The 27032-nt window shown below is 39.2% G+C and overlaps 1 protein-coding gene across 4 annotated transcripts in view; it reads left to right on the forward strand.

Annotated features, from left to right (window-relative positions):
* Positions 1-27032, forward strand: part of LOC139628518 (receptor-type tyrosine-protein phosphatase N2-like) — a 221637-nt gene that overhangs the window by 52297 nt on the left and 142308 nt on the right. For all 4 annotated transcript variants that reach the window (XM_071490233.1, XM_071490236.1, XM_071490237.1 and 1 more), the window contains 5 exons: positions 2476-2787; positions 3357-3397; positions 6806-7179; positions 16794-16880; positions 26849-26928. In XM_071490233.1, the coding sequence (XP_071346334.1) occupies positions 2476-2787; positions 3357-3397; positions 6806-7179; positions 16794-16880; positions 26849-26928 (894 nt within the window). The remainder of the gene's footprint in view (positions 1-2475; positions 2788-3356; positions 3398-6805; positions 7180-16793; positions 16881-26848; positions 26929-27032) is intronic.

Consider the following 27032-nt stretch of genomic DNA (forward strand, 5'->3'; position numbering starts at 1 on the left):
TTATACTTCAACTAAAGCTTCACACCAAATCACATCAGGAAGTTGATTTACTGTATACATCTTAGATTTACTCTAAATCTTTTATTCCAGTTCTAATAAATGTTCTGAACTAAGATTGTTTACAAACTAAGTTGAGATACTTTAACCTCCACTAGAGCTCTGGTTAGGTTTCAGTTTTGAAACTTTCAGTAACTGATTTTATACAGATATATCAACATGAATATTCAACAAACATTTAGAGCATAGATAAGATTATATTTTCATGTGGAGAAATGTGAGTTTAGGTGAAGAAAAATCATCATGAGCAGATCACAGGCCACATCTTCAGGTCAGGCATAGCAGTGATCAGCAGGAGCAGCTTGGATTCCAGTCTTCAGCTTCTCCACTAAAACATCTAACATGATGTTTTTCACCAGGACAGGCCTCGTTGTGAAGGTCTGTATACAATGAGGGAAGCTGTGGATCTTCTTTTGATCCTGTACATCCCAGTGGGTTTTAATACAGTTCATGCAGTCGCTGTGTCCACAAAGAATAGTCACTGGATCTTTCAGTAGATCCAGACAGATGGAAGAAATGGTTTTCTGGTCCAGCTGAACTCCTTCCTGCGTCATTGAACGTCTCAGTGACAGCAGCTGAGTTTCAAATTACTTAAAGCTCTCAAAGTGCCTGTCAGTTTTTGTACTTCACCACCTGTTGGTTCCACCCATCTGCAAAATGTAGATCTGAAGGGGAGGGAACAAGGAAAGATACGGGCGGAGTGGACCTTGCTGTGTTTGAGAGCAGGATGAAGAGGGAGGGTTATCACACTTTTTCACGTTCCTTTCTGATCAGCAGAAGCAACAGATGAGCAACAGAGTTTTAAGACTAAACTTTCCTTTTCTCAAATATTTAATAACCTGTCTGATTTGTGATCTGTGACAAATCAGGTGAAATCTAATCAACAGAGATCACACTGTTTTGAGTCATCTGCTCCGCAGTTAAGTATTTAACCTTTATTCATAAGTGACCAGAAAGATCTGCATTTAAATTTTTCAATGTATAGTGAAATTCTTTTTTCAAACCTGAACTTCAGTACCACCTTCTCTTCACTGTAATACAATAAATGAATAAAACAGTACAAAATAAACCAGAATTAAAGTCAGGAAATCTAAAGTAGAAAGAGAAAGAAATAAAGAGAATCATAAGACAAACTATTACAAAGAAAAGCAATGATTCCTGTATGTTTGGTTAGATCTCAAAAGTGTACCCAGCCCTATAAATGTGATTTTCTGTGACTGACCAACTGAGTGATGTTATTCCATTGGTCAGTCGGCCGAGTGTTGGTGTTGCGCCATTGGTCGTTGCTCTTTCAAAGTGATTTGGTGAAAAAAGAAGTGTTGCCTGATTAACAGATACATCCTAGGATGCACTGGAACACATCACCAGTGATGTCCCTGAGAGTATTGGGTGTTTCAGTCTTTCAACATCTTACAAACTTGCTCGGGTGACCCAGCTAGAGTTGATCAGGCTCTGTCTTGTGTCCCAGCAGCATTGGCCCACATATTACTCTTGAGCAATGGTGGACTTGATGGTTTTTCTGATTTCTTTAGACCTTGCATACCTGGCATACATCCATTAAGGCCAAAGGGACAGACTTGGACAGAGGGCCATCTGTCTGTCTGTCTGACTGTTCCATTCTCGTGGACACAACACGTCAGCAACGCCTGGACAGAACTTCTGACTTCGGCACAAATGTCCACTTGGACCCAAGGATGAATTGATTAGGTTTTGGTGGTCAAAGGTCAAAGATCAAGATCATTGTGATCTGACAAACACTTTTATCCATGACTTCATACTGCAATTATGAAAAAAATTCACACAAATAGTTAGTATAATAATATTTTATATGACTCTGCATAAACAGGGATGTAAAATGAAACTAGTCTGAGTGGCGGAGACATACAACCATGAGGCGGATAATTCTAGTTACTATATATATTTCTGAAATATCATTGCCTTTGTTTGAAAATAGTTGCTTTTTATATATCCAGCAGTTACATAGCAGAATTACTATTCATTCATGCAGCCGGCTGATGAATTTAAGTCCAGTATTTCATCACTTTTTGCTCTGGTTTTGGTCTCTACATACACCTGAGAGAAATACCTGCTTCCTTAGATGCTAAATGCTCCACTGTGTTCACCAGCTGCTCTCTAACTGTGTCCATCTGCTGTTTGATGCTGAGCAGGTAGTGGACAGTGGCTTTTTAGAGCTTTCTCTCTGAAAACAGCTGCCTGCTACTGTAATGAGAGGAGTGAACCAAAACAATAAAGTTGTGATCCACACTGATGAACAATGAGCCAAAACTCATTATAAAGCTGAGTGCAGCTGCAGATTCAATACTCGTAAAATGACACAAGTCATTTTACGGACTTTACAGAGAGGACGGTCTGTCTGAATCTGTTATTTTTCCTCTGTCATGTCCATCTCTCCTCCAGAGAGGTTCATTGAGAACGTTTTGAAGAACGTTGGGAGGCAGCATGTGGCTGTGGAGGACCTGACGCCACAGGACCTGGATCAGCTGTCCAACCTCATTGCTGACGCCCTGCAGGTGGTCGACCAGGACCAAGGAATAAACAGGGGCCTGACTCGGGTCAGAACTGGACCAAGAGACCTTGAGGGAGAACTGAGGAATGGGGAGGAAGAAGAGGAGGAGGCTGCCAGAGATGAGGTAGAGGAGAAGTTGCTGGAGACTGCTCCAACACTGAAACCACAGGGGAGCACTTCTAAAATGCCGGCAGCACTTCAAGGTAATTCCATAGTGATTCATTTTGTGTTTACACAATTTAAGTATTGAGTAAAAGCTGGAAAGTTTATAGTACACACATAATTATGTATGTTGGATTAAACAAAAAAAAGGAGCTTTAAAAGCTTACCGCAAGAGTCCAACATAAAAATCAATGTGAGAATTAAGAGGCATCCTGTTGAGCTCAGAATATACAGAGCCAGTTTTAATGGCTCAGTGTCCACTGAGACCACTCTGACTGAAAGTGTTTACATTACAGGTGCCAACACATACCTTAAAAATGGCAAAAATATTGGACCAATTGTACATTTACTGATTTTTTTATTAAGTTGAAACAAAATCTGCGAAAAACAAAATTGCCACAGGAGCAAATCAGTCAAACATTACAGGAGGATGAATTTGCTTTTTAAAACATAACCTGAAATTTGAAGATCTGCAACTGGCTTTAAGCTCTTTGTGCACATTTGTACCTCCAAAATATTTCTGTGCTGTTTGATTAAAACATTCTCTCATTGTATTCCCCTCTCTGACAAACACAAAACGTATGAATGTATTTACTCTCTCTCTCAACAGAGCGCCACACAGATACAGAAGAGCAAAATGCGAAGGACACAGTAAGTGTTCAGTTTGTTGTAGGAAAAAAAAAAACTTAAATATCAAAGGAAGGGCTGACATGATGAACAGTTTCATAATATTCTGTACGGGTAAGGAAATGAACCCCACGTCCTGCAGTTTTCAAAAGGAATTCAAATTGTGTTTGACATCAGCTACGTACAAAGGTGACGTAACTGTCCAGACAAGCTGGCAGTAACTCTTTATTCTTGTTAGAGAATTCAGAAGAAGGCTATACAGAATATACATAATACATCAAGTCTACTTTTCAGAAACTTTTGGGGCACTTGTACTTATTTTTTTCATTCTGTATTGCTGTTAAGCAAGTTGTTGAACTAAATCCTGCATTAAGAACATAATTTTTCAGTGTTGTTTTGGAGGTTATTCTTCTACAAATGTCCCTGTCACTTAATCCATATTTAACTAATATAATACTAGTATTAGTAAAAATACTTCAAATTTAAAATAATGATAGTTAAAAAAAACATTTTGCAAAGTTACGAACTACATATGAGGTTAGTTGTGGGATGTTTTACATGAGTTACTTTAGCAACAAGAAAACTAGATACTTAAATTATTTCTTTTTCTAAATGTCTCATATCGTAGGTGCCTCATTTTATTACATCCCTTCAAAAATGTAAAGCTCCTGTTCTTCAGACCAGATTTCATGACTGGTTTCTCTTTCAGTTGACTTGGGAAGACCAGTACTTTGCACCATATAAATGGAATGAATTCCAAATTATTGTAAAAGTGGAACATGTCATCCTACTTGATGAATTTATTTATTTATTGTTTCTGATGCTGATGGCTGTTTTTTGTTGTGTCTTCAGCCTGTACTTACTCCTTGTACCTGTATCTTACTTTGTGTCTTGTTGAAAAGTGTCTCAAGACTCTTTTGTCTTTCTAGTCCCAAAAACGATTTGATATTGTAAAGAAAATTAGATTTTTAAGTGCTCATATATAGAATAAGTTTAATCAAAGTAAGTTTTTGGCTCAGTTAAAGTTGTAGTTATTCTGGCTTTTGGATCATGACAAGATGAGCAATTACCCTGAAGCTAGCAGCAGAGGAATAATATCATATTATAGTCCTATTCAGTTTAAACTCTGACAGGTTGGCTTTTCTTTGATTTAAGGCAATTATTTCCTCTAGCTTGTTGCAGTAGATTTTCAAGACGCAGAAAAGCTCCCTACAGTTCAGTTTCAGCCGATTAGACAAAAGATCTGGATTGAACAATGTCTCATTACTGAAGACTGATGTCTGAATATTTTGTTATAGAGGTTTATCAGTATAGTCTTAATGTGTTCAGAGCTCTTCAAATTCAGTCATTTGTCATGGTGCTGAGCTATTTGGAGATCTTAAACAACTTTACCTACCAACGACAGATTATTAAACTCACATCTAGAGGTATGAGAAGGTAAAATTACCGATAGCAGTAGCAAAATTTTGTTACATTAATGAAAATTTTGCTGCGTTAAAGGGATTCTTAGACTACTGGATTAAACTTTATTATAAATTTGGGAATACATAATAACTTTAAAATATAAACAACAATATCAATATTAGAGGCCTTTTGAACTATTTTGAATCTCATATCAGGAATCAGGAATGTCAAGAGGGAATTTCATTACATCTGGCAAAATCACTTGTACTCAAAGATGAACTAATTAGAACTTGGTGGTCAAAAGTCAAAGGTCAAGTTTACTGTAACTTCTCCGTGCACATTTACTTAGCACCAAAACTGGTCCAGCTGTGGAAGTAGCATCGGGCAGTCATGCTGTATGTGGGCAGGACTAGGGCCAAGGAACTGGGCCTAGGTTGAGGCAGAAGAAACTCAAATATGTGCTCCAAATATTTGCCAGATTAATTCTTCTATAACTTCTTTACAGCAGAGTCATGACAACACAGCTATTTTCCAAATCATCCAATTTCAGCTCCTCAAATGAAATAACACCAGTTCAAATCTGTCCTATACACCCCTTTCTCATGTGCCATGGTGGGCAAGGTGTGTCATCCTAGCTAACACTCACAGGATCAATATATTTTAACAACAGATCCCTCTGTTTTCAGAGCACTTGGTCCCTCAGCTATTGAGGGACCAAGCGCTTAGTTCCTTTTATATTTGCTGCATGATAATTCCAGTCATTCAGACTTGCTGCAGGACTTTCTTATCTTCAGTCATTGCTCGAGAGGGCTGGGGTGGAACACGTGGGAGGGAGGCAGCTACAGGTGCAGCGTGATTCATACATTTCTCAAATATTTTTTTGAATTCAAACTATGTTTGACATCAGCTACTGTACAAAGGTCAAGTACCTTAGATGTCTGTGATTACTCCTAATGCTGTTTGCTGTGTTCTGTGCTTATTTCCTTGTATCTGTTTCTTATTTTCTGTCTGCTTGTTGAAAGGTCCCTCAAGACCTTTCTTTCTTGCAGGTCTCAAAAATGATTTTTTATTGTAAACAAGATTAGATTTTAAGGTCAAATAGAAAGAGCCAGTTAAATCAAAATTAGTTCATCAATCAATATTGGAAAATGTAACATAGGGAAACCCTGAAAGATCTGACATAGCAATTCACTCACATGTCTCTAGAGGAAATTAGGTCTGAAAATAAAGATTGTTTTCATTATAAATTCATTTGCCAACTACTTCTTTTATCATTTGAATATAAAATGTTGATTGCAAGCTACAAGAATATAAAGTGATTATGTGATGTTAAAATTGCCTTATCAACAGTCAACCAGTGCAAATGTAGAGAATGAAAATAAATTAAAAACATCGCAAGCGAGAAGCTGCAACCAGCAAATATTTGGTAGACGACCTGCCCAAATATACGTGAATAACTAATCATTATACCACGCACAGGTGCATATCTGCGACATACCATAACCGCAAGAAGGGAGGGAAGTTCTCAAAAATTTCTCACAAATGTCAATTTAGACTCAATGATGAACTGATTAGATTTTGGTGGTCAAAGGTCAATGGTCAAGGTCACTGTGACCTCAAATAAAATGTTATTTTTAATGTGACGTGTCTCAAGACTGCCTTGAGGGAATTTCTTTAGATTAGGCAGACTTGGCACAGTCCAACATTCACTTGAACACAAGTGAATGCAAACATCTAATAGGATAAAATGATGAAATGATGACGTTTTATGTCCAAATGGTTTTGTCCACGGATTCTTTGTCATGTTGAAGGAGGAAAGAGCCTTCCTCCTTATTGGAACTTAGAGACTGAGCCCAACCATGAAAACAAAAAAAATACTTTTGATTATGTGATGGACCAACAGCCATGATAAAGGCTTTCACTCTTTAACAGGTGCAACAAGGAGATGTTAGTCAAGCCCAGTATATACACCAAACCTTACTTGGAGCCCAACCTTCACCCTAGAATATTTCTTTGGCTTTTTTTCAGGCTGAGACTGGAAACCTTGTCACCAAACTTCTCGCCTACCTGGACAAAACATCCTTGAACTCTTCACCCTTAGCAAGAAACCAGAACAATGTTGCCATGGAGACACCCAGAGGCCAACAGGTGGGGCTGGAGAACGTTCAGAGTCGGACCAGTGAGGCGGGAGTAACGGTGCAGAAGAAGGATGCCACCCAGTCTGTGGAGGAGGTGTCGGAGGTGGAGGGCTGGATCAAGGAGGTGGCCCCCCCTCCTGCTTCACTTGTGTACGAGGATCCGCACAAGAAGACGCTGCATGTTCCTGAGCTTCAGCTGGACGTCAAAGACAGCAGGAAGAAGGCTGACGACGATGTCTTTGGCTACGTCATCACTGACACCGAGTAAGTACGAAGCTACTGATACAGTGGTGGTAAAGAGGAAGTATTGATTAATACTTGATGGCAGGGAGGACTGTGCTTTTTTACTTAGTTAGAGCTTGAACAATAGTGGATTGTTTCGGTCAATACTGATATGATGATATATACAAACATTTTTGATAGGGATCCTCTTAATTTTTTTAGTAAAATATTTCACTTGAGATATTGAGCAGGGAAACTCTAACTCTAAACTATGGCAAATGTATCTTTGGGATTTCCGCACAGCAGCTTCTTGTTATTTATCTGTCGACATATATATTTAATGGACAGAATATTAGAAACACTTTGTATGATCCAATACAATGAAACAGCACCATAAACTACAAAAGCTATTGAAATGATTATAAAGTTGAATAAACTAAACTTTTTCAACAAAACCGAACCTTGTAACCTTAAAGCAAGGTGTATTCAATGTGATAAGCTGTGTTAGGTCAGTAATATTAACTGGCTGATTTCTTAGTCAGGCCTTAATATTGCTGCATACATACTGTAGTTCAGTCATTGTATGTGTCGATACTGTATCTTCTTAGATGCCTAGCCAATAATAAAATATTATTGTCAACAGATATTTTATGTTTACTCACAAGGAATAACACCCTACATGATCTATTGATCTCTGTATTTGAAAAATCAAATAATCGATTTGGGAATTTGTTTTCCTTACCATATATGATCATATGATATGTTCATCAGTCTCACTATAGACGTGTAGATTTGTGGTGGGAATATATAGATTAAATGAATCAATAAGTAAAAACAATGTAATCTTTTTCCTTTATATTACTCACAAGCCTCCCCAGGACCTGCCGTCATCCTAGAGCCGATAAAAACAGGTTCTGAGAGGAGGTTAATTTATTTTAGAATGAACATGGATGAAAGTTGTAAAAAAAGACCCAGGCAATGATGCAATGAACATTGATGACAATGAATCTGGCTGCACATATCTGACAACATACACACAAACACAAATGTCACTGGTGGTATTGACTGTGAGAGATAATGGCGTCCTGTGATGATGAAATACTAAAAATTTTTTTGTTGCTCTAAAATCTTCTCATGATTCCCAGTAACAGCTTTTTAGGTTAGAGCCTTTACAAAATCATTAGTTTAATTGTACCACAATGCTGAAATCTAGTAGTACAACATAATTCAGCATGTCTAAATTACATTATACAGGGCTGCAAACGCGCTCTCACACTGCCTGAACAAATCTCTTGTGTGTGTTTGTGTGTGCATTTGTACGATGTTTTATTTATCTTAAAAGTGACTTTGAATAGTTTTAACTAATGATGATGTAGAAAAACAAAGACTTCAAATTCGGGACGGTTGACATTCATTTCAGGGACGGCTTAGATTGTATTTCAGGATGGTTCTGGGTGAATGGTGAAAGTAATTAGTTGAGAACGCTGAGTCTACATGTGTAATGGAGATCAGAGCTGTTGTTTATATAAAGGATGGAGTCAGTGGTGCTTACCTACCTCTGACATCTGGATCAATTTGAGGTGAGGGACAAACCATCCTGCTGTATATAGGTATAAATGCCAGACTCAGACAAGGTGACTAATTACTGTTAATATGCTCACAAATTTGCTACTGCTGGGTTGTTTATAGGAGGAAACATGATTAATACAATACATTTCCTTTTGTCTTTGTTTTGAGTAATCCACAGTAACAAGCAGCGTTTTGCTCTCACAGTAATGGAGAAAGGAAATGTGCATTTTCCCTGTCAATATACATCCTCACTCATTTCTTTGTCATTGCTATCAGGGAGAACTCTAGTTTCTTACACACCATGAAGCAGGTGAACCAGCCTTTCATACTGAGAAAGATGAATAAATATTACCCAGGATGCAACAAGAGGAGACTGCAGGTCATCTCTTTCCTCATTCTTATCCACACAGAGGGCAGATTTATTTTCATATTAATCTCTCTGATCCTCAGTTTGAGATTGAAGTCCTAGAAGCAGGAACCTGTGTGATTCTGACTCAAGGCCTTCGTGGCACATCCCTTTCTGTCTGTGTTCATGAATGACGCCGTCACTCAGAATGATACAGCAGAAAAGTCATAAATGTTACCTTGTAGAGGAAAACATTTTTGTGATGTTGTTGAGGTCACACCTGATGCTGCACTCTGTTTAATGATGGAGCTGTTCACAACTGTTCACAGTGTGCTGGTATGACTCTTTTTTCCTTGAACCTACAGATCATTGCAGTGTAGATAGTGGTTTTCAAAAGCTGAATTAAGTTATTCAGGGTAAATCATTCCTCTTTACGCTACACTACAAAGCAGCTGTGCTTGAATTAAAATCAAACAGGTGTCAGAGCAGCATTAAACTAGCAGCCTCTAACAGCATGAACATAAAGCCTGTCAAACTATCTGGCTTATGTTAGTAAAAGCTGATGATTTCCAGATGTAAAAGTGCTCAAATTAAGGAAGAAATCCTGCTTTATAGGAGCATTGATAGGATATTGGTGCATTTCTGTGACAGATGCCTCATTTACTGTCTTTTAAATGAGTTGATGAGGTTTTTTTCACCAGCACACCTTGAATGAAATCAATAATCTGCTATCCTGATTGGATGGCATAATTGCTGCCTCAACTTCCTTGTCATATTATATATTAAAAACCAAATCTGGCAGCAAACAAACCTGGGCCCTGTTTCCTGATGACAATCAATCATAGACTCTAAGAGTATTTTTTAACCTCTTTATGTTTTCATTTCTTTGTGTTATCATTTCTGCATGGAAGTTGTAGACCAGAGAAGAAGAGGAAAAAAACCTAGCCCGCAGCAGGCACATTGACCCGACAAGAAAATGTGGAAACTAAAATTCAAGCAGTGCACTGTATGATGCCTTATGATGGAAGGTTTAAGGAGGTTTATAATCATCATTGGAAATGGGGGCTTCCATCTATATTTTTGTAAATATAGATGGAAGCTCAGTTCCCACTGTCAAGCTGATAAAAGGAAGGTTTTCACATGTTGAGCTTGGAGAAAATCTTCAGTCAGCGGAAGTTATACTTTGACAGGAAGTGATACAGCAGTTCTGACAGATACCAAGGTATACCTCTGTAACTTCATGAAACAGGCTCAGCGGCTGCGTTGCTCTGATCATAGGTGAACTGGAAGGTTTAAGATGTCTGCAGTCACTTTTGCACTGCAGATGTCAGTCGTCAGTGTGCCCAGCAGATTCCTCTCTAACCCACTGCAGTGACTCTTCAAAGTGTCTCTTGACATTTTCCATGAGCTCGCCGAACTTCAAAAGAGCACCAAAGTTGTCCTTGACGGCTTACGTTGTGTCAAATCTCTCCTCCGGAGAGCAAAGTGCAGCATCAACCACAAGATGGAAGAACACCACTTCAAGACTGTAACCAGAAAGAAAAAGACTTCATCAGCCTCATAAAAGGAGTGCCTCATTGTGATGTAGTATAAGGGTCGTTTAAAACCCTTTACTGTGTGAAAGACTTTGACAACATGCTTTACAGACTTATCTGGCTGCACTGAAGGTGACGGAGAGCTTGTTTACCCTGTTGGGGGTAGGGTTACTGTACTGTACTGTACTTGTCTCCTTCAACAAGAACATTTCTGATGAGTGATGCCTGCATCCAGACTGGCAATTGACACTAAGGTGAACAAGGTTCTTCATCATTGTCCATTTCTGAGTCTCTCCATAAACATATTAAGGAGCCTGTAGTATCGAAAAATGCAACGATATCTTTATCCCAACAAGACGAACATTTATACATGAGATGTTGCTCAAACATGCCTTTTACAAAGTTGCAAAAAAAAAAGATTCTTAAAAATCAAAGAAATTAAAGGATGTGGACAAACACAAAATGTAAAATACATATATCAATAATATATAATATTTAAATATGCATTTATTATTAAGCAAGAATGCAAACCAATTTTAGACCATGATGTATGGTGTGTAATGTACAGACTACTTTATTTATTATGTCTAATAAGAAATAAAATAATGATTTGTTTGGTCCAAGCTTTTAGCAGGATATGAAGGATATAGATTTTTAATTGTTTTGTAAATTGCCCATAGAGGAGTGACGTGTCCTCTCTGTGCTAAGAGAAATAGAAAATACAAGCACTGGTACAGATGGAACAGGTGTAACGCGACAGATTAGATGCAAAGTTCTGACATTTTGGCGCCGTGACATTTTGGTGCCGTGGCAGAGGTGAACGCTGATAACAGGAACCTACCGGCGGTTTCAGCATATCACCTCCTCCTGTGGCCTGGAGAGAGGAGGAGGAGGAAGACAGGGTGATTCATCACAGCTGGAGGGAAAACACCTGCTCCCCAACACACACTCACATGTGGGCATGCAGGCATTTATCTATTTATCTATTGCCACCTTTTAATCCTGCAACCTATAATGCTTTCTCCCACACACCCGACATGAGTCATGATGCACATTACTGTTGTGATTTGCATCTTAAATAAATAAATAAGTAAAAATGGAAAAACTATAATATTCCAAAATATCTAAAATACCAACTGCAACCAGATTCACTTTTTAATACATTTCATTTCCTAATTAGCTTAATTGATAAAAGGGGGTGTAAAGGGTAATTTGCCCAATAAAGGTTATGTTTTTTTTTGTTTTTTCTGATTCCCAGATCAGCCTATAATAGCCTATAATTATGTAATTTTTCAAACATTTACCCACGATCCCTCTGGATTTGTTACTGAAAATTTTGTAAGGCACTCCACCATTTTAACTTGTAAAACCATAAGTTAATATACTACAAGAAAAGTGTGATTTTTCAAAGTGGTGCCATATTTGCTACTCATTTATCTTCTACCTCTTGAATGTGATTGTATTTCATCGGAAGGTCTTCAACAGTGGCATCTTGATAATGTCACAATGAAGCATCTGCAGAATCAGCTCCTGTTTGCCTAAAATCACTGCACATTGCCTGGTTTTATTTTTGTGGTGGTAATTTAAAATTAGCTGAATCTCACTGGTGGCATTGTCATCAGTCATCATTATTGCGGATTAGGTTTAGGTATGACAGCAGTTTTTTTTTTTTTTTGGTTCACCGGCAGCCTCTTCTCTTTCTTCACACCTCTTTATTCACCAAGGTAGCTCAGTGTGAAGGGATCGCTGGAAAAGCCCTGAGGGCAGGAGATGACTTTGATGTTGGAAGAAAGGGAGTTTCTTCTGTTCACTGAATCCTCTGGCTTTCCTATTACTACATCCAACAATCCTCTCCTCAGGCACTTCTATAGCCGAAGAACAGGCATCAGATTGTCTGCAGTTACTGAAATGTATCAGGACGACATTGGTTATATGATCAAACACTTAAAACAATGACTATGTGTATGACTTCCTGAGAAGTGAAATATGAGGTTGTGAGAATAATTACTGTCCTTTCCAAAATAAAAATAAATAAAATAGGTGATGTTGGAAGTTTGTTTGCTCAGTGACTACTTGTGGGTCATGAAGCAACACCTTATATTATAGGTTCTTCCACTTTGGTCTCCTTGTTCCCTCAAAGGTGAGTGAAGTGGGATGAATTTGCAAGATAAAGTTTACCAAAGCTGATCAAAGTGAAAGCAATCCTCAAATTTATTTTTCTCTCCAAGCAAATGGAGAGAGAGAGATTGCTGTTACGTCAGTAACATGAAATTGGCTGTTTAGAAATCCTGATGTGACCGAGCTCTAAGGACGGAGGTTCAGATGATAGTTTGTATCTAGAAAATGTGAGACTTTTACAAACAAGATTGTGGTTGAAAGGACTAGGCATACATTGTAGCTCTGTTAGGCTGTACACAGCCATATATAAACCCAATGCTAATATGCAAATATTTAGCAGGTATTGCTTTCACTACATTCATCATAGTTTACAGTGTTTGCTGTAATATTTGCTAATTACCACAAATAATTCCTAAGTTCTGCAGTTATTTGGTCATAAACAATAAACAGAGAGTTAAGTGTTGCACATAATGAAATTTTGACCTGATGATGGTGCTAAAGGAAAAGTCAGGGGAGCACAGAAGATAATACAACTCATCCAAATGGTCATGTAACTTGACTTAATTGGAATCCATCCAATAGTTTTTGAGACATTTTACTCTATACCCAAAAATTGGTTAATTGGGTCCCATGAATATCTGTACTCAATTTCATGACAATCCATTCAAGACTTGTGTAAAACTGTTGCGCTTTCACACATGAATCACACAAACACCTTACCTACTTCAAATACTGCCTTTGGTTTAGATGATGGGTGGCGATGGGTCAAATGTCTGTCTCATGTCTGATCCAACTGATTTGGACATTTGCATTCTCACATACCGCTCCTCTGGGTAATGTCTAGATAAGTTCAGGGTTGCGGTTCATGTGTTAAAAGCACTCAACCTTGTGGTGGCACAAGTCAAGGGAGCACAGCTCAGAAGGCTGAATCATCTGGAGACCATATACTGTTAACTATTCTTGGTTTTTTGTGTGTTAATAAAGGGAGGTTCCTGCTCATTACCTTTGCATCCAAGCTTGTTTCAGCTACCCTTGTTTGATGTTTGTCAATGCTGCAAGTATTCGTGTAGTGGGTAGCTGTAGAGGTTGTTTTTGCTGCTTTACATTGGAGGAGACGCTAGACAATACAGGCTTTTGTTTTGTCAGCAGCTGTCCTTACAGTGAGGATGTGTTCGAGTAGAATGACACAGAATTGAGAGTCACAGAATGAAATTCATCAAAAGCTGCTCTCTGTATGAGAAAAAAATCCTGCTGTTACAGGCTGTCGTATCAGAGAGGGATCACAAACCGACGTACAGTATGCTGCAGAGCTAATGTAGAAGCTGCTGTGAGGTCCGCGGTGCAGCTATCAGCCCTCAGGATCAGGCCTGCAGGCAGAGTGATCGCTGGTGTCAGATCTGAAGCAGCTGCTCTGCACTGTGGAGGGCTGACTCACACTGTGGGCTGTTGAAGCTGCTGTCTGCTCTGCAGGCTGAGGAAGAGGGAGAAAAATCACTGGCTGTCACTTTTCATACATAGACAATCCAGTTTTTTAATAACCATGATTCAACCAGAGTCAGACATATTCTTTTATTATGAGAAAAGCAGTGAAAGTTAGAAACCTTTGGATTTTTACCATATAAAGCCCCATTTTTGTTGCCATTTATGGCAATCTCTCCATGTTTTTGCATTCAGTAACTATCTCTTTATTGAAGGTTTCATTGTTACTGGCAGTGTCAGCCTTTCTAACATAAGACCTTTATAAATACACATGCACAAGGGATTCATAGGACACATTGTGTGCTTGTTGACAGACAAAAGCACAGTTGTTGTTGACTGTCTTCCGGTCTTCTTTATTAATGATAATGATGCGTTTACTGCCCCTAGTGGTTGATTCATGTGGCATTTTCAATGTGACTGAGAGCTGTATTAGTAAAACAAAAATTTAGAACATATATATATGTGTGTGTGTATATATATGTATATATGTATCACCAACTTGGTGATAAGGGAAGTTATAACTGAATAAGTAACTGAATAAATGAGGCATTAATAATAAACACAAAAGAAAGAGGTCGGAATCAAACAGATAAAGAAAGTTGATCTTTGAAGAAAAAAATGAACTGGCCACTTAGTTTAGAAGTAGTGACATCAAGTTTGCGATTCAGTTACGAGAGAACAGCAGAATGCTGAGGGACAATCTACTTCTCTAGGACTTAAAATTGAGAATGCTAAGCACTTAAGTATTTGCCTACTTTTCCAACATTGTCTTAAAGTTGAATCTCTTTTTGTTGGACCTGAAGTAGTTCAGTTAGCTTAACTCATGGCTCTCCCAGCGAGGCAAGGCTCTTTGGGACACAGTGGTTGCTAAGCAGTGAGGTTCAGATAATGGGATGCTCAGCTGGTCTGGCCACCTCACTCCAGGATGGATAGAGCAGAGCCTTAAGGTTGCTCTGTTGTAAGCAGGCATGAAGAAAATGTGGTACGGCGCTCTCTATGCAGTCTGCATGTTTATTATTCTAACCATGACAACCAAGGTCTGGAACGCCTGCCGCTGTAGGGGCGCTATTTCATGAGACACTCCTATGGGTCGTATCAACAACCTGTACGGTTGTGCTGGTTGAAGGACTGGTCAGGCAGGAGTCAACAGCTGTAGGCTACAGCTGTTGCTGACATCTCAGTTTGTCAAGGTTGTCAGATAAAAAAATCTGCTACACTCACTTTCCCTAACCAGGTGATCTAGTTGGCCGGATGACAAACTGTTGCAGGAATACAAGTCTAGATGAGGTAAAATACGACCGGAGAGGAGGCTTAGTGAGCAGTTACAATAAAATCTAGTTTTATGTCTGCTGTTAATTTTATTATCATGACAAAACATCGGCCTCTTCAGGTTAGCGAACAGGCCGATGTTAATTTACTTTTATTGTGAGAGGCGGGGAGGCCACTTCGGTAGGCCTGGGGAGCCTCTGAAAAGTTTTATTCACTCCCATCGTTTATCTCCAAGTGGAGTTCAGTGTTGTCGCTACACCAGAGTTGGTGTTTAGGCTCTGACCTTGTCACCGCCTGCCAGTGCACATTTAAGAGCTTAAAACTAGGGAGCAGGGAGTGATGATAACAAGCTTTCTGTCTCTAACCTTTCTCACCTCTTCAAGTATTCACCTCGCCACAAAAGTGCACTTCCCACCTCTCTGCCTCTCACCTATCTGACCTCACCTGGGAGCTTTTGTAGAAAGGCTGGAGGGTGTCCTTTTCTTTTTCTCTGGCCTCTCTTTTGGTCTTTTATTTCATTCTGTTCCAGACTTTTTCAGTTATATGTTAGACATTACCCTGAGATGTCCAGAAATAGTATCTTTTCATATTATCCCCCTATCATAAAAAATGAAGGCAGGAGCAGATTTCACAGTGAAATAGTTTGAATATATTTTCGGCACAAAGTTCTAATTTTTATTTTGCTCAGTTAGGAAGTTATAAAACCTTGACTTTATGACACGTGAATTTTTAACATTTTCTTTTACCCTCATCAGAGTTTACCTCACGTCGCCACATAATACAAGTCTAATCTTAACAGATACTGAGTTGTAGTCGTATGAATGGAAGAAAAACTATTTTGCCTAATAATTTTAACTCTGCTTCGTGCACTTTAAAATTTCATTACCTTAACGAGCACCTTATTTAGATATGTTATGGACCTAAATTGTAGTAAAAAAATACATATTTATTGGTATTTATTGGTATCTTCCGTTTGAGTGTGACAGGAAACTGAACTCTGATCAGTAATGATGTGAAAAATGACAGAACAAACAGCAACTCAAAAATCTGTCCTCTTGTGATAGACAGTGCAAAGCAAACCATTTGCTTGCATGTTGTCAGAAATACTGTCCACTGCATCTAAACAGATGATTGTGGTTGCATTAATATTGTTGCACATAAAATGAAAAGTAAGTTGCAACCAGTTTTCTAGGAGAATGGACACACTGTATGATAAATAACACAATACTGTTTCTGAAAATTTTTTGACATTTAATTACTCTTCTGTTTTTCATCCTACCTTTTCTCTCTGTCCTCCTCTCTTCTCCTCTTTCTTCCTGCCTCCTCGTCACTGTCATCAGTGGGCTGCAGACAGATGAAGGTCTCCACCTGATGGAGGTCCTGGCTCGCATGGCCAAAATCCAGATGACCGACTTCGCAGAGCTCTCGTACGTATGCAGTAGTTGCTTCTCTGTCAGTCACTCTCCAGCACAGTGCCAACACCGGCCTCTGCTGCAGACCTTTGGTCAGCGCAGAAAAAAATGCGTGCACAGATGTCAGTTTTAATGAATATTGTTACAGTCTGATATATCTGTTTAAACATGATCACAACTAGGGAGAACTGGAAGTGCAAACATCCACCAAATCTGCACAATCCTTGAAATTTCTTACTATAATAATTTTAAAAAATGCGAAGAACATTTCAATCTGTGTTTGGATCCAGAACTGTCAAAAGGCAGTAACAGACAAAAAGGAAAAAAAAAGTTGTTCAGGTAAACTTTTCAGTTCCTAGGATGAAGACGAGTCCTCACGATGTGTGGATCATGATTGGGCCAACACAGTCTATAGTAAACCAGCACACACACACCCACCAGCAGTGTGTTAGGTAAAGTAAAAACATTTTAATGCGTATAAAGTCCTTCTCTTTGCCCTGTAATGTAACAGCCCCTGTGGACATGTAGTCCCACCAACTGTCAGACAGCCAAGCAATTAAACTAAATTAAGAATTACATTTGGAAAAGGCTTGAAATTCATCACTGTAACATTTCAAAATCACAGAAGCCTCCTTCTTCAGAATAGAAAGACTGTAGGAGCAGAGGTCTGTGGATGACTCACATCCATAGTGCGCTTTATGTTCTCGACAACAGCCACTTTCTACCTGTAGGCTTGAGTGGGAGGCAATTTTCTCAAAGGACGAGCATCACATACTGAAACTCTTCAAATATTCCCCGTAGAGAATGAGCGGCGTCGGCTCATCCACAGTCACGCCCCCTCACCAGCATGTCAGATCAGAGAGGGCAAACTGGTGGGATCAAAACAGGGAGACCTTCCAGTGGCACAGGACGTTAAAATCAGAAGTGGAAAAAAGAAGAGAAAACATTGCCCTCACAGAGTCGAAACCCAAGGACGTCGTCTTATTTTCATTCTGTCAACATATTTTCCTGCTCTGGGGGAGAAAGAAGCAATGAGGAGCTGCTTGTCCGGGTTATTGACATGTTGGAGTCGAACCGCTGAATCCAATCATTTATTAATGAGACTGAACTCTGCCTGAACCCTTTCTCTTTCTCTCTGTCTCTCACTCATTCTCTGTTATTATCTGTTTCTCTCAGTCTTTGCCTCCATCTATTCCTCAGTTTCCTCGTCCTCCTTCTCCTTCAATCTTCTTCTCTCTTCTTCTCTCTTGTCTCAAGTTATTTCTGTCTTCTCTCTCTGTCTGTCGTCTGTTACTTTCAATCTCTCCCTCTCTCCCTGTTTAGAGTTGTTGCTTTATTTTAGCACAGGTGACTCTGCAGTGGGTTGTGAACATTTTCAATGCGGCGAGCAGCAACAGCAAAACAAGTGCCACTGCAGTGGTTTGCAACTGAACACACTGCTCGGGATTATAGTCAGTAAGTGCAAGATACATATGTGTAAATAAAAGTGTGCGTGTGTTTCAGTACAGGCCTCTCTGGTCACAGTTAAAAAGCTTATCAGAAAAGGAATTTAAAGGTGTATTGCGAGATTTATTTTAACCTGGGTCTTAATCCATTTTTTTTTTTAAACTTTATTTTAAATTTCTTTCCCTTTTTGTTGACAACAGGCACATCCATACAGTGCATCACTCCTGCAATTCCAGACATAAACAAACATAAACATGAACAATGTCACGGGCATTACAGACGAAATGGTATTTTTCAGTTCAGTCTTTCTCAAATTGTCCATTCGTTCGTGCTATCCGTTTGATAGCAACACTCTTAATGTATATAGTCCATTTCTTCCAGTTCTTGTTGAAGATATGTCTTTTAATTTTCAATTAGTATGTCAACTTTTTCATTGAATAAATATCCTGGATGATTTCAAACAAGTGCTCTTTCCCTGTAGGTTCAGTTTTCGGGTCTTAATCCAGTTTTGACCATCACCTCTTAGAGTAATGATAGACCGTCTCAGTGTAGCTTTACATCTCCTCTCACAGGCTTCTTTCTGGAGCTCTAGTAATAACAGGTCAGTGAGCCAATCAGAAGAGAGGCTCTGTGCTTTTTTTGGCAATATTTGATACTTTCAGCTCTTTAAGCCCTTTAGTTGAATTGTGCACATATAGGCTATGAACTATAATAAGAGGTAACAAGTAGCTATTGCTGTTTTTTAAGGGGTCATAAAAACTGTCGGGAAACACTGAGTCAGGTCATCGGACAGGGTGTAAATAAGCCAACAATTTATCCAGGTCATCTAACCAGGGCATACTTGAAAGGTTGGTATTGTTCCTTTATTGCGTAGGACAACATTGTGCATTCACAACAACTGTAAGTCTGAGTCAGGTCTGTAAACTGTGATCTGTGTTTATAACAGACAGTATGAACCAGAATTTTAACATTAACCTTTGTTTTCTCTTACAAATGTGGGTCACTACAGTTGCTTGATGTTTATGATAATTTTTTCTTGTTTGTTGCCTCGACTGAACTAGTTTTAATGATGCTGCCTTGTTCCCAGATTTCATCAAATACGTTGAGAACAGTGAAATGAATACTGATAGTAATGATGGTCCAAACTGAAAATCAAACCAAACCAAGCTGTAATAAACTTCTAACAAGTAAAGTTGACTTTATGTACCTCACATACACACACACACGCACACAAACACACACCACCCCCGCCTATAATGCTAGTCTTCACAGCACTTCCAAATTGCCAGGAAGCCAATCAAACTCATGAAATAGAGCATCACAACATCTCGCTCTGTCTTCCCCCTCCAGCTGTTTTGGTCTCTTATAAAAGAGCCACAGAACAGTTTTTTTTTAGTTGCTGTTTTCAAATTATCTTCCTTTTTCCAATTACTTTCCTCCATGGCTGACACTGTGACCATTGTTATGCACCTGTTCATCAAAGCACAAGCACCTTTTCTCTCAGATGAATACAGCAATACATATTCCAAAGACCACAACTGCTACTTGACTAAGGTAGAACACACAGTGACAAGTATTAGCAAATTATCCCCTGCTAATAGTGCAATAAAGAGGAAAGCAAACTTGCATACCTCCTAGGCAAAACATTATTTATGTTAGCATCATTTCCATTATCCCAGTTTTATCTTATCTGCCTTTGGTTTTTAACCTTTTTCTGTCATGCCCCTCCCCACTTTGATAGCCACTGCTAAATGTTAACTGTAACCCAGTATTTTCTTTAAAGTGCACTGCACAGGGACACAACAACTTCACAATGCAACACTTAACAGGATGGCAGAGAAAATGAAACTGTTGATGTTCATCAAGCAGCTCACAAAACAAAACAAAAAAATTCTTAAGGTAATTAAGAGTTAAGAATTTAAAAAACACAAAGTATACGCAGTGCTCTGTAACATTATAGAGACCAATTATGAAATGGTGATTACTGTCTTCTGTGGAGAATCACTTTGGATTATTTCCCTCTTATCTCATTTGTACAGAACTTTTTTTGCTATTATCAAGCACTGATTTTTCAATGACAGCCACTTGGTGTTGATTATGTAATGTGTTTGACCGGCGGCAGGTAGAAACTTTTTTACACTGTTAGAACTGATAGAAACACTGAGAATGTGTTCACTTAACACCTGAACACTGATGCTGTTAGTGTGTGTGTGTGTGTGTGTGTGTCCTGAGGTTTTCTTGCAGTAAATTAAGCAACTTCTAAACTAAACTGAACTGAGACTAAAACAGAAAAATTCATGTGGACATTCATGGATTTGTGAATGTGGGGATTGGGTGGCTGGGGGTGGTATGATTCACACACACACACACACACACACACAGTCAAATGCATACCTTTACACACACACTCTCTATGCCCACCCCCACCACACGGCCTGTTGTTCTCGCGGCACCTCACCGTGCTGCTCGGCTGCTGGATTGAGTCCCTGGGTGGCCCGTACTGTTCTCCTGTTCTAATGCACCTTTTGTCTTTGTTCTGCCATTCTGGGAGTGACAGGAGGGAGCTATACACTGGGCAGAGTGATGGATTGGAGGCAGAGAAAGCGAGAGAGCGACAGAGAGAGAGAGATATAGATACACAGAGAGAGAGGGAGGAAGCCAGGGGTCTCTTTTGTTGCGAGCACAGTGAAAGCCCAGCAGGGGGAGCCGCCCTGACAATTTGTCAGCGGTGCCACGCTTATTTTCTGAGGTTGCCTGGTTCCTCACCACTGTGGTAAAGACAGTCACCTTCACCAGAGGAAGCAAGCCCAGAAACAAAGGCTTTAGATTGACTCTGAGCCTGCCAACACTCCTGATTTACCCAGCATGCCTCTTCTCTTTACCGCCCTGTGCCTCAAACACAGAGCTTTTTCATTTACTCTTTTAAACTCTTAAAAATCCACTTTCCAACTTGTATTTCCCATTATTTAAATCTAAGTTTAGAAAATGATAAGCTTGTGACTAAGGGTGTATACACCGATTGAATTCACACCCATTTCATCAACTGTAAATATTAATTTATATATTATTTTATATTCCCCCAAATTAAATCTGACATGTTTCAAAGCTTTTTCAAATTCTGGATTTGAACAAAGCTTGGCTACACAATATGAATTTAAGATATTTGGGAACAATGACACAGTTGACATAAATACCTATACTGGCAGCGACTAGTTTAAAAGCAGTTCTTTTAGTTGACAGCTGTAACTCCACCATTATCTCTGGCAAGAACTATAATTGTGTCTCTTGTTAATATAAGTCATCTTATGTGTAGAAGAACTGTCCTGCCTTGATTGACTGCTAAGGTGGTTTATTTAGAGTGTGAACACAGAGATGTTGCTGCCACGATGCTCTGATAAGAATAAAAGTGTAAGTTGTAATTGGTAAACATGAGTGATGAATATTTACAGTGTTGAATATTCAACACGTAAAGCTGCAGTTGTGAAGTATTTTCAATATATGATAGACTACAGGTTGAGAGACAGCAGCAGTGTGAAGTATTTTTCTCAGTTACCATACTGTTGCTCAAACTCACCAAAATGAGTCGTACTTCAGACTAATGGGTCTTGAAAAGTGTGTTACATCTATCTGACCTGAGCAGATACCCGAACAAGTTCAGCGTGAGCAGAATTGTCTTGACATCTGTTAACAGCGTTGTGACGGAGAGAACATGGTGTACTATCATCGTCATTGATTACCTGGTTTGGCTTCATCAGTCTGAAGGACGGAGTACGGCTCAGAAAGCTTCAGATCAGATTGAGAAGAGTTTTATCTTCTGAAGCTGCAGCGACTCAATTTCATGTCAGTCACCTAGGTCAAAGGTCAGCCCCTTATCATCACTATCAAATCAACAACTTCAAGGCCCCTAGTGACAAAGATTATCTGAAACAGTAAGAAAGTGACATATATATTTATAGCTTTTTAATATGTGTATTATATGTCGACCTTCCTAATTCATTTTTAAAGAGATAGATAGTTCACCAGCTTTTCTAAGATTCACATTTTCCCACATACCCTAGTCGAATGTAATGTAATACAGATAGTTTTGATATAATGTGACTGTGAATGTGAATTGGAAAAAATAGTTAAAAAACAACTTCTTTGGAGGAAAGAAGCTCCACTAAAAAGTGTTTTCAGTCTGTGAATTGTCCAAAATGATGACAACATTGTTCTTAGAAAGAACTGTTTGTCAACTGTTTGTATTTGTGTTGACTGTACCTGAACTGAAAGTACTGTATAAAGTCAGAGCTGGATACATGTCCCTCCCTCTTTCCTGCCCATACATTCGTCCTGCATCTCAGCCACAGTACAAACTACCCTTCATCCGTTTTCCAAGCAGCAACACTTGCAGGCACCTCAACCTTACACCTCACACAGCAGCACCAGATTAGCATATTAGAACAACAGAAAACGTCTCTGAACAAAGTAGTTAACGACCTGTGCAACCTCAGCCTCCGAAAAGACAACAAAACTTCCCTTTTCTAGCAATTTCCTCTTGGGGCTGAAGCCAGAGAGCAGCGGCAGGTCAATGAGCCTGCAGCAAAACTTCCACACTGGCAACACATGAATCATAGAAGTGAGCCTACACACTGCGCCAGGACACAAAACAAACCTGGAGAATGACTCACACCCTTACGTTTCATTTGGAACAATTCGATACTGATTAGATAATCCTGATGGTGAGCGCTTTCAGCAGAATGGCCTTGGAAATGTTTTTAGCTGCCGCCGTGGCCTGATAGTGGTTGAGGGCGAATCAGCAGGCGGGAGGGAAGCGTTGATGTGGGTGGCTTCGCAGAGCCTTTGACTGTAGCTGGCCGCCAAATAATGATGGCTGTTGTGTAACCGTCACTGAGTGTAGACTGGAGGGTTTTTTTTTTTTTGATACAGGAGGGTCGAGGTGATGTAATGTCTGTGTCTGAGCTGAAGGGTCATATCAGAAAGTCACCACTAGGAGGAGAGAGCGGGCCTAAACTGGCTGGGTGCTAGGATGATGAGGATGATGGACCGGATGTTGGCTGATGAGGCCAGAGCTGTGAACTCTGCAAAAAAATATCTACATATTTATCAGTCATTTAGTCCTAGTTATGAGTCTCAAATGTCTTGTTGTCTTGTTCTCTGGAGTAAAGAGTAAAAAAAATCTGCCATCACCATTTTCAATTGATAATGTACAGTGGGATCCAGACCTTTGGATCCTATCGTATATGCGCAGTTATTCCTCAATCAGCTGCTGTTGGATAGAAACCTCATCGAGTTCCAGTTTTCAGCCCTATTTTTCATAAATTAAATAAAAAGCTTGAATCAGAAAAACAACTTTATCCTAGAAACAAATAAAACAAGAAAATTTGTAGCAGGTACAACTGACCTTTTCACTCATTTTTAAAAAATTCGATTTGTTGCACTCACTCACAAACAACAAAAGGTGAAGATTTTCACAGCGAAGAAACATGACCATGTTTTCTTATGTTCAATATGCTGTAGTTTTGAGTGTCTGTATTCTTATTATAGAGCTTTTGAGGCTGTGGCACTTTTATATTTGCACTTTCTTTTCTTTTCCTTCCAGAAAATATTATATTTTTATTCCAGTTCATTTACAGAATCTTATGGCTGGAATTCATAGTTAGTCTCTAGATTCCGCTTTGACAGTCAACAATGAAATAAGATCATAAAAAAGGGTCTTTAATTGACCCTCAGATTGTCATTTCTGACGTGCTGCATGTCAGTGGAAGTCAGTGGAACAATATTTACTTTTTTATCAACAGTACTTTTACTTTGGATGCTCGAGTACATTTTAATGCTAATACGTCTTCCCTCAGTAAAGGATCTTATAACTCCTCCCACCACTGACAAATATATAACTCATTACCAACATTGCGATTTCAGGGTATTAGCTCCACTTTGTTTTGAAGAATTGTCTTTCTCATCACTTTAAATTTATAAGGGGAAAATTAAAAAGCTTTAGTCCTTTAAATCCTTTAGTATCTACGAAAAAGGAGCATCCAGTCTATAAAGATGTTGTGACTCTTTCAACCAAAGACTGAACTTTTGTTTTATCTCTAAACATGGCAGGATTTGTTTCTCTTGTCAATCATATCGTAAGGGTAGCTGTCACTTTTTTCCAGATAGTAGGATATATCATTTCAGTTTAACACACCTCACTGCTGCTGCTGGATTAAAAGCACCAAAGGTCAAAGATATCAGACCATTTACAAGTTTGTTTGTTTTGGAATACCAATACAAGTGAGTCTTCAGTTAAAACACATATAGTGATGCATTTATCACTTATAGAATGCTGTAAAAAATAAGTATTAGATTTTTAACAGGTGTTTTCATGGATGATAGCCATGTCGAAGGCTTCTGGGTTTACAGGTCTCAAGTTTCGAGCTGAATCCTTTGCTTAATAATATCATGTCTATAATCATCTTTTGTTCTAACGTGATATCAGTCTTACCATTGTTTTTTCCAAATGATAATGATAAATACTAACAGAAGATGTAGGAGTCACCTCCTGTCAGCGCCTTTGCCCCAGTGAGTGACGAGGTTATTTACAGTCAATGTGGTGTCTTTGTGCGGGAGCTGTCCTGGGTGCCAGAGGCCGACAGATGGATATGTGATCAATTCAACATGAGTGATTTTCCGTCTTCATCACACACGGAGACTTTGCCTGCGTCGGCTGATGAATCACTTCGTAGATGTGACAAATATATCCACCTCAGAGGAGAAACAATGCTCAGAAAAATGAGGAGCTGGTACATGGTGTGGAGTCTCTTTGTCTGCTCTAATTTATATTCAGATAAGACTCCAACACAGCTCTTATGTGGAATATAGTGGCCGGTACAGTATAGAACAGGACAGCACATAGTGGAGTCCATAACAGTAGCAAAAAAGGTTCTCTTATTTTCTTTTTTTTATTCAAGCACGCTTAACCAAGTTTCCCCCGGGGATCATTAATTTGACCCGCTCTAATTAGTTTGTTATTGCACCTTAAACATTAGAGTATAACATTACTGCTGCATAAAAACCTGGTGGATGTGAGTTTGGTGCTGTTTGTGTTTTTCTTTGATACACTGACCTCAGGGCCCTAGAAACCCAATTAAAAAGCCACAACAGCAGTTAAAGTAACTGTATGGCTGGGAATGTCAAACGACAGCTGTTTATCTAAAAGTTTTTCCTTTTTTTTTTTTTTGGAAAATTAAGGCCAGTGCCTCTGTAGAAGCCCTGCCGATTTGACGGTTACACAAATGTTGATCAGAAAATTTTCCAGATTTTGTCAGAACGTCCAGGAGAAAACCTCTTAAATGTAACTTAATCTAGGTAAAATCTCACTACACATGTAGGTCATTTTGTGCAAAACAGCAAAAAATATCAGTACTGAGAAATTACATGTTACTGTATGTGGTGGTATTCTGCATAAAAGTCACATTTGCTTTTATTTTCTGCATTTCTCTTAATTATTTTTGCTTCTCCTATTAGTTTATTTTAATTTTCAAATGACATTTGGTGCAGTTAGTTGTTTTTTTTTTTTGTTTTGTTTTTTTTTAACTGAAACTGAAGGGGCGCACCCCACAGCCTGCAAAAACACACTCAAAACCCACAATGAAAGTGCAGCAATTCAAATCCATCAACCTGAAATGAAAACCACTTTTCTGAAAACATGAAAACATTTTGAATGTTTTTTTTCCGCCAGCAGCATTAGGATAGGACCTGCTCCATTACTGATGTCACCATATTTTATAACAGTGTTGTTACAGCAGCAGTCACTTCCTATAGCAGCTCACAATGCGTCCTGGAGGGGGACATGGTAATATATCTTTCCTGCTGGGCCTTTAGTCTGAATTACAGCAGGAAAAACAAAAGGTTAATCACATTGGGCGACATCGCTCCGCCTCTGACCACCCAGTATCTCTCTGTTTTTCCCTCAGTATTTCAATTCAAGCTGCTTCATTGATATGAATGTTGTACGAACAGGGGGGTGGGGGGGGCCTTTCTGCCCTTTTTGTTATCTTCTCGTTTTCCCCCCTTGCCTTTTCTCGCCGTCCCACTCTCCGTCACCCTTGATTTACATCTACAGGACTATATGTGTTGCAAACACCATACATCGAATCAAAATGTAAATCTGTTATAAGCCAGGCTGCTGGAAATGCATTCACTCGTTGGAGAATCACGTATCTCAGCATCCCTCTTGTTGATGACCAAAATCCTCTCATCCCCCTGACCCCCTTCTCTTCATTTCCCAGCGTGCTTAAATGCTGGCGGGCACATTACATTGAGATTCAAGAGGTTATCTCACAGTGGTGATTGGGATTGCAACAGCCTAAAGGATCGCCACAGGTTAAAGCCTTTTTTTTTTTTTTTTTAAGTGCCATGTATAGCTGAGCTTTAATGAGCACGGCTGCTTTTCTCCCTGTCTCTGAAAAAACAACTGTGGAAAATAGATGAGGGTGTCTTTTCCTTTGTGAACCTTCTAACTGTGTGTATGTGTGTGTTTGTGTTTTATGCAGGGTGGAGGGCCCTGCTGTGACCTTCAAAGTGAGCCCGAACACTCAGAACGTCAGCACTGCAGATGTGGCCAACGTGGCTGGTAGGTTCTCCTTGGCTGAGTAATATTGTCTTTGCACTGACAGAGAAAAAGACAGGCCATTATCATTGGTTTGCTGCTGCACCTGAGGCCCCACATGAACATTT

This window comes from Trachinotus anak, unplaced genomic scaffold (assembly GCF_046630095.1).
Source record: "Trachinotus anak isolate AG129_WGS33_773 ecotype Australia unplaced genomic scaffold, CSIRO_AGI_Tana_v1 ptg000012l, whole genome shotgun sequence".
NCBI lineage: Eukaryota > Metazoa > Chordata > Actinopteri > Carangiformes > Carangidae > Trachinotus > Trachinotus anak.